Source organism: Salvelinus fontinalis, unplaced genomic scaffold (assembly GCF_029448725.1).
Source record: "Salvelinus fontinalis isolate EN_2023a unplaced genomic scaffold, ASM2944872v1 scaffold_0404, whole genome shotgun sequence".
Classification (NCBI taxonomy): Eukaryota; Metazoa; Chordata; class Actinopteri; order Salmoniformes; family Salmonidae; genus Salvelinus; species Salvelinus fontinalis.
The window spans coordinates 54,400-70,000 of NW_026600613.1; the positions used below are offsets into that span (position 1 = coordinate 54,400).

General features: G+C 46.8%; 1 protein-coding gene across 6 annotated transcripts in view; it reads left to right on the forward strand.

Moving 5' to 3' along the window:
- Positions 1-15,601, forward strand: part of LOC129845925 (transcription factor SOX-6-like) — a 147,378-nt gene that overhangs the window by 32,471 nt on the left and 99,306 nt on the right. For all 6 annotated transcript variants that reach the window (XM_055913895.1, XM_055913899.1, XM_055913897.1 and 3 more), the window contains one exon: positions 13,235-13,475. In XM_055913895.1, the coding sequence (XP_055769870.1) occupies positions 13,235-13,475 (241 nt within the window). Of the gene's footprint in view, positions 1-13,234; positions 13,476-15,601 lie in introns of those variants that run through there.

Genomic DNA, 15,601 nt, shown 5'->3' on the forward strand with positions numbered 1-15,601 from the left:
TTGTGTCATTATGTGATGTCAGTCACAGTAGGGATTGTTGTTTGGTAATAAAGCAGTGTGTCACGCCCTGACCTTAGAGAGCCTTTTTATGTCTCTATTTGGTTTGGACAGGGTGTGATTTGTGGTGGGCATTCTATGTTTTATTTTCTATGATTTTGTGTTTCTATGTTTTGGCCGGGTATGGTTCTCAATCAGGGACAACTGTCTATTGTTGTCTCTGATTGGGAACCATACTTAGGCAGCCCTTTTCCCCTCCTTTCGTTGTGGGTAGTTATCTTTGTTAGTGGCACTATAGCCCTGTTTAGCTTCACGGTTGTTTCTTTGTTTTCTTGTTTTGTTGGCAACATTTTTCTAAAAATAAAAGGAATATGTACGCTGACCACGCTGCACTTTGGTCTCCTTCCGACGACGGCCGTGACAGAACTACCCACCACCAAAGGACCAAGCAGTGTGGCCAGGAGGAGCAGGGATCCTGGGCCTGGGAGAAGAGAGAATGGAGGACATCTTGGACATGGGAGGAGGTTATGGCAGGGGACAAGACCCTGCCATGGAAACAGGCTGAAGTAGCGAGGGAGGAACGACTTCGCTACCAGGAGTCACGGCAACGGAGGAAGCCCAGGAGGCAGCCCCCAAAAATTTGGAGGGAACACAGGGAGATTGGCGGAGTCAGGTTATAGACCTGAGCCAACTCCCCGTGCTTACCGTGGGGAGTGTTGTACTCGTCAGGCACCGTGTTATGCGGTGGAGCTCACGATGTCTCCAGTGCGGGTTCACAGCCCGGTGCGCTACCTTCCAGCTCCCCGAATCGGCCGGGCTAGAGTGGGCATCCAGCCAGGTCGGAGGGTGCCAGCTCAGCGCATCTGGCCGCCAGTACGTCTCTACGGCATCTCTATATCCTGCACCAGCTCTGCGCACTGTGTTTCCGGCACAGCCCAGTGGGTCCTGTGCCTGTGCCCCGCACGTGCCGTGCCAAAGTAACCATCCAGCCAGGAAGGGTTGTGCAGGCTCTACGCTCGAGACTTCCAGTGCGCCTCCATGGCCCAGTGTATCCTGTGCTCGCTCCCAGAACCAGGCCTCCTGTATGTCTTCCCAGCCTGGTGAGTCCTGTGCCTGCTCCCAGAGCCAGGCCTCCTGTGTGTCCCTCCAGTGCGAAGCCTCCAGTGATGATCCATGGCAAGAAGCCTCCAGGGATGATCCATGGCACGAAGCCTCCAGGGATGATCCATGGCACGATGCCTCCAGTGATGATCCATGGCACAAAGCCTCCAGTGATGATCCATGGCAAGAAGCCTCCAGTGATGATCCATGGCACGAAGCCTCCAGTGATGATCCATGGCAAGAAGCCTCCAGTGATGATCCATGGCACGAAGCCTCCAGTGAGGAGTCATGGCACGAAGCCTCCAACGACGGCCTCCAGTCCGGAGCCTCCAGCGACGGTCTCCAGTCCGGAGCCTCCAGCGACGTTCTCCAGTCCAGAGCCCCCAGCGACGGTCTCCAGTCCGGAGCCCCCAGCGACGGTCTCCAGTCCGGAGCCTCCAGCGACATTCTCCAGTCCGGAGCCTCCAGCGACGTTCTCCAGTACGGAGCCTCCAGCGGCGTTCTCCAGTCCGGAGCCCCCAGCGACGGTCTCCAGTCCGGAGCCTCCAGCGACAGTCTCCAGTCCGGAGACCGCAGCGAGGGTGCCCAGTCCGGGGCCTGCAGGAGGGTGCCCAGTCCGGGGCCCGCAGCGAGGGTGCCCAGTCCGGGGCCCGCAGCGAGGGTGCCCAGTCCGGGGTCCGCAGCGAGGGTCCTCAGTCCGGGGCCCGCGACGAGGGTCCCCGCACCAGAGGTTCCACCAAAGTGGGGTGAGCCAGTGGTGGAGCGGGGTCTGCGTCCCGCATCTGAGCCGCCACCGCGGATAGATGCCCACCCAGACCCTCCCCAATAGGTTCAGGTTTTGCGGCCGGAGTCCGCACCTTTGGGGGTGGGTACTGTCATGCCCTGACCTTAGAGAGCCTTTTTATGTCTCTATTTGGTTTGGTCAGGGTGTGATTTGTGGTGGGCATTCTATGTTTTGTTTTCTATGATTTTGTGTTTCTATGTTTAGCCTGGGTATGGTTCTCAATCAGGGACAACTGTCTATCGTTTTCTCTGATTGGGAACCATACTTAGGTATCCCTTTTTCCCTCCTTTCGTTGTGGGTAGTTATCTTTGTTAGTGACACTATAGCCCTGTTTAGCTTCACGGTCGTTTCTTTGTTTTCTTGTTTTGTTGGCAACATTTTTCTAAAAATAAAATCAATATGTACTCTTACCATGCTGCACTTTGGTCTCCTTCCGACGACGGCCGTGACACAGTGTAAATTTGTGAAATGTTGAGTCAGTCTTTCAGACAACCCCCTTCTGACTTTAAAACCCCAGCTATAAAACCAGATTTGTTTGTATGTTTTTGATTGATTCACTGATTGAGATCTAAAGGGTGGTCGTGAACGTGCTGGGACAAAGGGCCTCTTTGTGCGGAGTGGGGCCGTCTGAAATGGAGGAGTAGTTTGAGATGACCAGATGATTTCCTACTGGTCCAGTGAGGGAGCCCCACCACAGTGTAGCGAGTCTGAGGCTGGGCCGGGCTGCGCTGAGCGTAATGAATGTGGTAGCAGGGAACCACAACAGAGGAGCCGGGTAGAGGCTGCCTGAGAGGCTGCCTGGGAACCAGAGGGACGTGGCCACCGACCAGACACAGACACAAACCCCTGGCTCACACTTGTGGTTTTTTAAGAAAGCAATTTAGTTCATGATTTCATTCTGAAAGCCTGTCATGATGCTGCGCGTCTGCCAGGAAAGAAGAGAAACCTCTCCCACCAAGGTGTTAGTCAACATGACTCTGACTACCAGAAACTACCAGAGGCCTGGGGCTGTGATGGAGATACTGAGAGGGGAAATAATGGCCCCATTTCCCCATCAAAACCTACTCACTGCTGACCAGGGAGAAAGAAGTCTTATTTTCTGTTTTTGTAGGTAATAGATTCCAGTGAGTTTATCATTTGCGGTGAGATTTATATTTCGACAGAGGCCTACCATGTCTTTTTATCTGGCATCTTGACAAATAGATGAATGCAGTGTGAGTGTGAGCGTAGTATCAGTGGTCAGACACATGGTTAACAGCCCAGTGGTGAGGCATTTTCTGTATCAGTCAGCGGCTAATCCTGTACAGAGCCTGTTCTCTCAGACTGCATATACTGCACATTTTTCTCTTCAACCATGTCTGTCAGCTCCCTGATTTTATTAGACTGTGTTTCCCATTCAGTTATAGTGGTTTTCTTCGTGCCGCTCTGTGAGTGAAGCATTGCTAAAACAGGGGCTGTACATGTCTTCTGTGAACCAAATTCTTGGGCAATTACTCAGATCAATGGCAGGTGGTTCTGGTTTGGCTCCTCAGATCTCGTTTCTCCTTGCAGCCTCTTTTCCTCTGTATGGGCTGTCAGTCAGCAGGATAACTTTTAACCACCTCCGAACAGAGCCGGCTGCCAAGCATTCGTTTAGCCGCTCACTTTTATTCGGCCCTCCCGTCCGACCTGTCACAGCGTTACACACTGTTGACCATGCTTTCTATTCAACAAGGGCAAATGAATTGGTTTCAGTGGTTTAAATCGGCAATCAATGTCAGTTTCCCAACATAATAAGGCTTAATCATAAATGTGTGGCCTGCCTGACCTCTATTCATCAGTCCCTTCTACATGGTCTCATCTGGGTGGAGCAAATGAACTACCCCTGTTTTGATTTTCCGATTGACGTGTCACATGAAATGTTGCCACTCTCAGAATATGGCCCTTTCCCTCCCTCCGTAGCTCCCTCCCTCCCTTTATCCCAGGCATCACTTTCTCACCCTCCCTCAGTCCCTCAGAGAACATACAAGGCAATAAGATAGAGAAAAACGTCCAGTGACAAAGGTGGACACATTTGTGTGCCTTGTTTGCGCGCCCAATGAATTCTTTCAATTCATGAGTGAGTGAGAGAAAGACAGAGAAAGAAAGAATGAAAGAAAACAAATCCCCAAAGAATTAGGGGTGGGACTAACTGTAACTAATGAGCTGTTGTCCAGCCAATCCCTAGAATAGAGCCGCTTAATCAAAGCAGCGTTGTAGGTAATTTCCTCACCCCCCCCCCTGCAGAAATCCATTTATGCGATGAGAATGAAAGAGAACAAAACTGCTATTCTATTCATTAGACGTTGTACATTTTCCAAATTGAGTGACCAGCGCTGGCGAAGCGTCCTATTTTTGGAAAAGAAAAGAATCAGGATAGTTGCGGAGAAAGCAGGCCACTGTGTGCCGACATTCCAGATGTCCAAACGGCAGTTGTACCAACCACACTTTTCTGGGCAATAGCTGCCAGTGATGACCTCATAAGGAGCAGGCCAAAGACTGAGGCCCACAGTTCTTCTGCCATGCAGAAGAATACCACCCCCGCTTTCATAATCCATTCTGTGTCTCCAGTGTCCCTCTCTTTTTCTGTCCCCCTGCAAAATTACTCCTTCATAATTAGCCATTGTTCCTGCTCTTTTGGCGTGGCCCTCTGCATTTTTTCAGGGGCCCCTTTTCTCTCCTCCCCCTCTGTCCCCTATATACTCATTGTGTATCTCTAGGAAACTTGTGATGCCTGGCAGCCCCAGTCCTACTTGTTTGGCACCCCCAGTCCTCTCCACAGCTCTCTGCACTGTGGACTGTGGGAGATGTTACACTTGGTTTGTTCTAGCTGAACTCTTTGCTCTAAACTCTCAAGTGCATAGAAGTTATCTTTATAAATGACAGAAAGGACCCGGCCTGAATGGCGCTTTGTTGAATGTTTTCCTAAAAGGGCCCCCCACTATATTTCATCTGTCAGTCGCTTTTCTTTATCCCAACAATGCTTGATTGTTTCCATGAAAACTTCAGGTTCCACAGACAGGAGAATTCTGTATTATTATGTTCCTGCCAAATTCCGATCTCTGTTTTCCTTCCCCTGCACTCACAAAGGGCTCATAACTTACTGTCAACTGGGAGGGGAGCCACAAAGCTCCACTGTTGCTCAGCGAATAGCCTGTGTTGGTTGATGGCTTTACTGGCTGTAACGTTTGCTTAACTGCAGTGGCAGTGACAGAAGGCACTTTGGGAACTTCATCCCCCAGAAGGCCCAGACCTCTACACATTCAGAGAGAGAGAGACAGAGAAAGAGAGGGAAGGAAAAAACAAGTAGCTTCTCTTGCCTCTCAATCTCTTTAGCGCCAGACTGCTGGCTGGACGAGAGAGTGGTAGTGCTGAGGTGGTGCAGTAGTTCTGGTGCTGTTCTTTATTGTGGGTGCTGCTCCTATGTGATACGCTCTTGGCTGTCCTATTGCTCTGTCCTTTAGTTCTGTTCTCTAGTTCTGTCCCCTACTTCTCCTCGTGGATGCCATCTGAGATTGAGTACTGTGGAACAGACAGGAAAAGGACTGCACTGGACGCTTGGCCTGTCAGCGAGTGTTCGTGAGTGTGTGTGGTTGTGCAAGTGTGTGTGTGTGTGTGTGTGTGTGTCTGTGTGAGAGAGAGTGTTTGTGATTGTGTGTGGTTGTGCATGTGTGCGTGTGCATGTGTGCGTGTGTGTGTGTGTGTGTATGTGTGTGTGTGTGTGTGTGTGTGTGTGTGTGTGTGTGTGTGTGTGGTGTGTGTGTGTGTGTGTGTGTGTGTGTGTGTGTGTGTGTGTGTGTGTGTGTGTGTGTGTGTGTGTGTGTATGTGTGTGTGTGTGTGTGTGTGTGTGTGTGTGTGTGTGTGTGTGTGTGTGTGTGTGTGTGTGTGTGTGTGTGTGGTGTGTGTGTGGTGTGTGTGTGTGTGTGTGTGTGTGTGTGTGTGTGTGTGGTGTGTGTGTGGTGTGTGTGTGGTGTGTGTGTGGTGTGTGTGTGTGTGTGTGTGAGAGAGAGTGTGAGTACCCCTCTGGCTCCTGGTGAACTGAGGTGTTATGCCATCCAGCGCTGAAGTTGTCTCTCTTGGATCGGGAGGAGGAGGACCAATGGCGGAGGGGGCCATCGGTGGAGACGAGCGGCTCAGTTTGTGAGTGTGTGCTCCTCGACCCTTACTGGGTAGACAGACAGACAGACAGACAGACAGACAGAGCCACTTCAGAGCTCTCACACCTGCATCAGCTTCTGTTGTCAGGCTCTGCCTAGCAGCTAGCAAGGGGGGGCAGGACACCAACCAGGCTGTCTAACTAATCCAACTGCACAAGTGTTTAAAGTGAGACGGAAGACGGCTCCTCCAGCAGGATATTATTGCAAATAATTTACTGTGCAAAGTAATTATGGATGCTGTGCTTTATATCTAAAGTGTGCACTTGAGGAGGCTTGCTTAATTTGCTCTGGGTGGCTGTCTTTTTGAGTGTGGGTTTTAGACGGAGTAACTACGGTGGTTTCTAATAGAGAAAGCATCAGGAGATTGAGTGAAGTGGGGATGAAGTGCTTGTGTAATTGAGTTGACTTTTTGAAGGGGGAAGGTCAACATTTATAGAGGAACAATTTAAACACATTCATTTGAACAACTCTCTCCAGCTACGTTGTTAGGGTGTATGTATTTCCCCAGCCATTTTCAATATTTTTATATCATTACTCATAATTACTTTGTCCACTTGAATTTTTCTCCTTGGATTACATTTTTATATTATTGTCTGAAATAGATATCATGGAAGTGAAATGTTCTATATTTCTCTATATATTTTTTCCAAAAAAAGCTATAAAGTCTAGCAGAACCATTTGTTTATAGAATCCATCAAATCTAAATAATGTAAAATAAATCTGATTATCACAAATAAACTGTGAAATAGACTTCAAAAAGAATATGAGTGTGTGTGTGTGTGTGTGTGTGTGTGTGTGTGTGTGTGTGTGTGTGTGTGTGTGTGTGTGTGTGTGTGTGTGTGTGTGTGTGTGTGTGTGTGTGCGCGCACGCTTTATATAGAGAGTGAAGGAGAGCGGTAGAAGCTGAATCATTATTATATGTTTATGTATGGGGTGCCAGGCTCATCTAAAACACAGTCACAATGGAAGGCGATCATTTAATTGTGCTAAACGGCAGTGAGTGTGTCAGTAATTTTCCAGCTGGGAGCTGTGAGGTAGCAACATGTTATTATGCCAGGTGAAGACCCTGTGGATCCCTGCTGTGTCACCTGGGTCAACAGTGGGGAAATAGGAGGTTACAAAGACCTCTAGAGGAAGACAGAAAATATCTCTCTACACACTTTTGTCAAATCAAAATACTTTAACAGTTCCACCTTTGTATCACTTTTGAATGTATTTGTTATATTTTCCCTTTGCACTTTGTACAGCCAGTCTCAGGCTCATCTACAGTAGCTGCAACATTGAATGTCTATTGAAAGGAAATTCAAAATATATTTTCAAATGTAAAGAAATATGGCCTTCAGTCCTCAAATGAGTTACATGTTTTATATATTTGTTTAATATATTGTAGATTGCTAAAACTAAATTGAATACTAGAACTTATATGAACTCTTTCTCTCTCCCACTATGTGTGTGAGCCCTGACTTGTGCTCTGGAGTAAAGCCTGTATCTTCTTTGTGTAGACTGCGTTGCTCTGACCATGTTCTCACAGTGCCTTCAGCAGCATGGTGTGTAATTTGATTATTTCTCCCTCCCAAAATTGGGTGGTGGTGTCTGAGGGTAAGGGGGCTAATATTTTTCTGCTGAAGTGACCTGTGATTAAGGCTGGGAGAAGAGGGAAGAGGCGTGGGGGCTGTGTGGCGCGAGGTAGGCGATGGGCGAGGGACAGGGGCGAAGGGGGGCTGGTGTGGAGTTACTTATCACCATTGTCTATAAAAGGTCAGCAGTGTGAAAGAGCAGCGACAGCGGGCTGAAAGTCAGAGCTTGTTACGATAGAGGAGGAAATGCGATAGCCACAGACACACGGCCCAGTCAGAAGACCTAGGGTCCTCTAATGCTAACCAATTAAACAGAGGTTGTCGCGTGATGGAACATTATCAGTGGCAACAATTCAAGACTCAGGGCATTCCAGGCCATATGAGCCTTCACTGCTAATCCTTTAAATGTGGGCAGTATTGTCAGCTATACATTTGAAGTCGGAAGTTTACATACATTTAAATCCTTTACATACATTTAATCCTAGTAAACATTCTCTGTCTTAGGTCAGTTAGGATCACCACTTTATTTTAAGAATGTGAAATGTCAGAATAATAGTTGAGAGAATGATTTATTTCAACATTTATTTATTTCATCACATTCCCAGTGGGTCAGAAGTTAACATACACTCAATTAGTATTTGGTAGCATTGTCTTTAAATTGTTTAACTTGGGTCAAACGTTTTGGGTAGCCTTCCACAAGCTTCTCACAATAAGTTGGGTCAATTTTGGCCCATTCCTCCTGACAGAGCTGGTGTAACTGAGTCAGGTTTGTAGGCCTCCTTGCTCGTACACACTTTTTCAGTTCTGCCCACAAATTTTCTATAGGATTGAGGTTAGGGCTTTGTGATGGCCGCTCCAATACCTTGACTTTGTTGTCCTTAAGCCATTTTGCCACAACTTTGGAAGTATGCTTGGGGTCATTGTCCATTTGGAAGACCCATTTGCGACCAAGCTTTAACTTCCTGACTGATGTCTTTAAATGTTGCTTCAATATATCCACATAATTTTCCCTCCTCATGAAGTCATCTATTTTGTGAAGTGCACCAGACCCTCCTGCAGCAAAGGACCCCCACAACATGATGCTGCCACCCCGTGCTTCACGGTTGGGATGGTGTTCTTCGGCTTGCAAGCATCCCTCTTTTTCCTCCAAACATAATGATGGTCATTATGGCCAAACAGTTCTATTTTTGTTTCATCAGACCAGAGAACATTTCTCCAAAAAGTACAATCTTTGTTCCCACGTGCAGTTGCAAACCGTAGTCTGGCTTTTTTATGGAGGTTTTGGAGCAGTGGCTTCTTCCTTACTGAGCGGCCCTTCAGTTATGTCGATATAGTACTCGTTTTACTGTGGATATAGGTACTTTTGTACCTGTTTTCTCCAGCCTCTTCACAAGGTCCTTTGCTGTTGTTCTGGGATTGATTTGCACTTTTCGCACCACAGTCTTTCATCTCTAGGAGACAGAGCGCGTCTCCTTCCTGAGCGGTATGACGGCTGTGTGGTCCCATGGTGTTTATACTTGCATACTATTGTTTGTACAGATGAACGTGGTACTTTCAGGCGTTTGTAAATTGCTCCCAAGGATGAACCAGACTTGTGGAGGTCTACAATTCTTTTTCTGAAGTCTTGGCTGATTTCTTTTGATTTTCCCATGATGTCAAACAAAGAGGCACTGGGTTTGAAGGTAGGCCTTCAAATACAGCCACAGGTACACCTCCAATTGACTCAAATGATGTCAATTAGCCTATCAGAAGCTTCTAAAGCCATGACATAATTTTTGGGAATTTTCCAAGCTGTTTAAAGGCACAGTCAACTTAGTGTATGTAAACTTCTGAACCACTGGAACTGTGATACAGTGAATTATATGTGAAATAATCTGTCTGTAAACAATGTTGGAAAAATGACTTGTCTCATGCACAAAGTAGATGTCCTAACCGACTTGCCAAAACTATAGTTTGTTAACAAGAAATTTGTGGAGTGGTTGAAAAACGAGTTTTATTGACTCCAACCTAAGTGTATGTAAACTTCCCACTTCAACTGTATATAGGTCTTTTCCCTCTTTCTTTCCTCTGCAAAGTCACTGGGGCTTTGTCCTGGAGAAGGCAGGCAACATGTCATGCTCTTATTGATTTGTTTGGTTTGTTAGCTGTCCATTGTTATTGTGTAATCAAGCATGAGGGGAGACGGCTTGTCAAGAATTCACGCCAGAGATGCTTCTTCAGTTTGCCATATTCTCACTGCTCAATGTACACAAAGGCACATATTGGGCTTCATTACTAGAGAAACACATTACATTACTGATAAGAGTAAAGGAATAGCAGCAGTGCAGAATGCAGTGTAGTTAGAATGCAATGTATAAACGGGTTGTTTTGTTGAGACTTTTTTATGAGTGTCTCACCAGAGCCTTGGATACTCTGTTATTCAATGTTTCACAATCCCCACTGTCGACCTGGACCCCAGCTGCTCTCCTACTCTATGAAACACCTTATGCTTTATTGTTTCATTCAAACAATTCTGGAATCAAACGCTCACGTTGTTTACCATTATATCCCAGCATAGGCTTTGGGGACTATATAATATACATATCGTTGCCCTCTGACATTTTCTGAGACTTATTGCAATATCCCTCCCTCTCTCTCCCTTCAATAATGAGTGCTGGTATTGTATAGGGCCTCTGAGAGGTTGGGGGGTGGGGCACCCTTGCTCTGTGCTCTCTTTAGCTGAGCGCAGCCCTCCCAGCTCTGCTAATAAATTATTAACCCACTGACAAATACTGTTACGGAGCCTGCCGCAGATCTGTTGCATTTTCTAACAAGATTGCTGTAGACACATGTTACAGGAGGATGGAGTCAGCCCTGTTCACTCTGTCTCTCTCACGCCTCAGCAGCTTGACTGATGACTGGAGACCGGGGTAAAAGTGCCTGAGAGACTGAATATTTTAGTGGTAAAAAAATACCACTTGATTTACTGTGTCATACAAAAGAAGTGCTTTGTTTCACTCTCACACTCCATTGAAGACAGGAGCTTGTTGTGCTGGAGGCCCGGGCTTTTTGGATGCTGAATAAAAAATGTGGTGGAATCTCCTAATTCGACCCCTCCCCCCTCCCCCTTCTCAAACCTCTCTCCACCCCATCTTCCTCACAGCACACCATCACTCTCAACATGCAAGTTCTGAACTTTGCTCTGAATTTAGATTTTCATTTAACACTCAATTTCGAGACCATTTTCTATTTGATATAATTACACAAAACAATTTTTTGTCTGATTAAAATTGAGAGCTGGTTCTCTCTAGAGAAAACAGAAGACAACACAGGCCGGTCTGAGAGAGAGTGAAGCTCCTTCCCTCCCAGCTCTATGGTACCTGTCAGACTGGCCCTGTTGACACAGCTGCTGGGGCCTGGGTGATTAACGTGGCCTTCCATTTTCCCATTTTCACCCTAACCACCACCAAAAATACTGATCTATAACTACGTGCCTCTGTGTGTGTGTGTGTGTGTGTGTGTTTAGGTCTGCGCGTGTGTGTGTGTGTGTGTGTGTGTGTGTGTGTGTGTGTGTGTGTGTGTGTGTGTGTGTGTGTGTGTGTGTGTGTGTGTGTGTGTGTGTGTGTGTGTGTGTGTGTGTGTGTGTGTGTGTGTGTGCCTGCCTGTAAGACTTGGATGTCCTAATACGTATATGTGTTTTCAACACTCTTTATTGTAATGCCTTGGGAAATACAGTAATGTGCTGGCTCTGAACTCAGTTATTGAATTGTATTTAACAATTCACATTGAGAGTGCCAGTCTACTCTGCTGTTCAGTGCTGTGTGTGTGTCATTCTTTCGTGGAGCTGAGGTACAGTGGAGTTGGCTGAGGTGTGGGTTAGCTGATTCCATAACCTTACCTTCCTCTCCTCTCCTCTCCCATAACCTTACCTTCCTCTCCTCTCCTCTCCTCTCCTCTCCTCTCCTCTCCTCTCCTCTCCTCTCCTCTCCTCTCCTCTCCTCTCCTCTCCTCTCCTCTGTCTGTCTGTCTGTCTGTCTGTCTGTCTGTCTGTCTGTCTGTCTGTCTGTCTGTCTGTCTGTCTGTCTGTCTGTCTGTCTGTCTGTCTGTCTGTCTGTCTGTCTGTCTCATGGTCCTCCCAGCAGGCAGCACAAGGACACGATCACACCACAGCCCTTGACCTAGAATACCCACCTCTCTGTCTCCTTCCTCCAGCCCATAGCCTAGCTAATGGGGCGGCTAAACTTCCGTCACATTGACTCTGTGGAAGAGAGGAGAATGGGCCAGATTTCTCACAGCCTGAGCTCCCCTCCCTGTCTCTCCCTGTCTTCCCCTGCCCATCCCTGCCTTTCCCTGGCATAGAAGATGCTACAGCAGAGATGAGACCTAGACTTGAGGCTCACATGCTGTTTTCATTGTTAAATACCCAGCAGCTTAGATAGAGGCAGATCAGGGGCATGGAGAAAATAAAATGACCAGTAAATATGGACTGGCTCCTTTCCCCCACTTCAGATCAGTAGTAATGCCATATTATTATCTCATTAATACCAATCACATAATTCGATTTTCTGACACAGTATTCATTTCACTCATTGTAGGTCACAGCATGAGGGTGGCCTTATTGTAATTGTAATTGTAAGAAAAGGCAAAATTAGCTGTAAGATTATATGAGAGGAAATGTTCAGCTACATAAGAAAATTCAACACTGTTTAAATTGGTATTAACGTTTGTTTTCTTTGCACATGATATGTCAAGTGCACTCTTCACTGTAATATTCATGAAAGCGTGTGACAGATTTTTAAATTCTGTCTTCCACCGCCAGGATCTGATTTCCAAGCTGCTTAAGTAGGATTTATTGGCCTGGAGAAATAGTGTAGCACTGAAAAGTTAATCGTTTGCTAATTTGGAGAGTGGAAGTAAAAAGGAAGCAGCTTGGGGTTGGTGTTGTGTTTGGTGGCAGGATCATTCTGTCAACTGTTCAATTCAATCAATTAAGGCTCTTCTGTTAAGTAAGAGGACAAGCACATTACTTTGACTCGTCTCCTTATAATTGTTTATCATAATCAAACAAAAGCGGTTTAAGGCATTTTCTGAATTTGGAGCACTAGAGAGTAGTGTTGTCATGTTTACTTTTATCTAGGGTCATTATTGACTGGGGCTTGACTGGGACACTATCTGGGGCTGTGGTAGAGCTTCAATGAGAGCATGTTATGTGGTATAGTAACCCTCTTAGCAGCCTAATCATTGGCTGGGTGGAGGGAGGGAGGGTTGGGCCTGGCCCAGACACAGGCACCGCTCCAGCCTCATCTCCAGCCTCATCTCCACCATTTACATGAAACAAAGGATTAGGAGAAGCCCCATAGCCTGCTCTCACACCTCCTCAGCAGGCCACATGACCATTGATAGGATCTCTCCAACTTTGACTCAGGTCCAACATTGTTTTTCAGGGCACCAACAGGTGTAGGTTGATGTGAGGATGGTGAAAACATCCATCATACCTGTCTTAAATACAATGTAACATAAGCTGTTTTGTCGTCCCAGTGTCATAAAACTGTCTGACGTTTAACTATGAGGCTTTGAAGTTTTCTGACCGATTGTCCTATTCTCTTTCTCTCTTCCACAGCAGAATAATGTCTTCCAAGCAAGCCACCTCTCCGTTTGCCTCCGTCGCCGATGGGGAGGAAGCCATGAGTCAGGACCACCTGTCCTGGGATAAGGAGGAGAGTGCGGAGGCCCACGGGACGCCCCAGCTGCCCCTGCACAGCCTGCTCCACAGCAAGGGATCCATGGACGAACTGCAGCCCCTCAGCAGTGTCCCTCCAGAGAGTGACTGGGACAGCATGGTGTCAGCCCAGCAGCGCATGGTGAGAGACACCACCCTGTAGACCAGTAGACCAGTTGACTAGTAGAGATATTACAACTGCTAAAAAATACAAAAATAATATAAGTAGGAGTGAGGAATCATTGATACATCTTGTAATTCCTAGAAAACATACATCCCAAAGAATGAAGAGTAATATGTCTTAGCAGTGTTTTTGTGGATCTCTCTGATATAGGGTCTATAGCTAGCTGCCGTCCTGCTGTAATACTCAGTGTCTACTGTAATGACTCAGTGTACCTTCACTATTTACTGTAGGTGACAGGCAAGCCATCAGAAGGTTTCAGAGGGTACCGTATTATTGTCTCTGTACAACAGCGGTCTGTTTTCGAACGTTGTCAGGGGTGAGGTAGATTCCAGACAATGTTCAGAATTTTCCGTTGGTGACCTTCACCATTAATGACTTTCACCACTGTCTAGCCTCTGAGTGTGAGTAAGCCTGACACACACACACACACACACACACACACACACACACACACACACACACACACACACACACACACACACACACAAAACTGTCTTGTCACTGTGCCCTAACAGAGAGGAATTTCTCCCACAAGGACACGGTCACAACAGAGCCCTCGGACTTAAGACCATGCGTTCTGCCAAACACTTGTCTTTGAAGTCTAAGCTCTCACGAGTGTCTTGAGATCCTCCCCACTCTAAAAGAAGAGGACAACAACGTATTGAGTTGCATTTTAACGTCACACACAGATTTGATGAAACTATAAATAGGGAGACAATACGACAGTGGAACAAAGTCTCTGAGAGGATATCTGTTCTAGAGGGCCTGCCCGGGCCCCTCAGCCACCCAGCCGCCTGACTCCCTCACTGGAGGCTCTCTCTGGACCAGGATGCACTGGGGCCAAGATACAGGCTCAACAGCCACCCATTGTTCTGTGCTTGTAAAAGGGAACTCTTCACATGCCCAGCCCCTCCCTCCTCCTCCCAGCCATGGGTACTGTCTCTAATACTGTGAAGCCGTAGGGATCCTGGGACCCTCAGATAGACAGCACCAAACCAACTATAATCAGCTACATGTTATTATTAGGCTGAACAGGCTCAGTGATATCAACAGTAAAACGTGTATTACACTACACAGCATTCCAATAAAAATTCAATACCACAGTATGACAAATTAAGACAGAACAGAATGTTGCTACGATTCTTTTTCAGGCTGCATTCTATTTGTCATCAAAGAAACATCTCCCACAATATGTGTTGTTGTGTACATCTGCAGCAGGCCCCAGACAATCTGTGGAGCTGCTTTGATGTGTGCGGAGGAGAGAAGAACAGAGGCACTTGTGGGCTGTAGCCGGGGAGGCAGGTGGTTGTTTGTGACAGACGGGCCTGCAGTAAAGAGACCCAGAGGGGCTCTGAAGTAGCCTTCCAGGGGCCACCCCTCCACACTGCAGTGGCTGCTGGGAGAGAGTCGCTGCCCCCCACTCCTCCTGCCCACCCACGTCCCACCCACAGCCCTGTCCCAGCCCTTTTGTCCCGGCTTGTTTTCTAAGGATGCTGGGCGGTCTGGAGACACTGTTCTTGTCGTCCAGTATGTAAATGACAGTCAGGAGATTGCTCAGGTGGTCCGCTCTTCTGACAGGCTCTAATTGGATCACAGGGCCGTTAGTGATGAAGGTAATTAGAATGGCATTTGAAAGAATGTTTTGTGCATTGTCTCCTGTTACTCACTGCAATCACTCGACAGCCTCTTGATAGAATGAAAGGATCCGAATGAAAGTTCATTCTATTCATTTTGGATCTGAGGGAGGAAATGCTTGCATTTAGTTTACATAATGTCAAATCCTTTTGAGTTTATCATTACTTCAATTATTATTATTTTATCCAGATATGAAAAACAAAAGTTTTTGCTGCCTTTTTAACTTGAGCAATACCAGCCAATATATAACATATGTAACAACAATATGTAAAATGATCTTGTTCTGGTTGATTGTTCTGCGTTGAACAGAAAATACAGCGAGACATGGTGGAGACCTTGTGAACTGAAGGGTTGTATCAAACCTGAACAATACCAGTTAATGGAGCTTCTAGTCTGAGTAGAATCTATCAGATGGATGGTGGTGGCAGGCTGGGATTTGTACTGAGGTG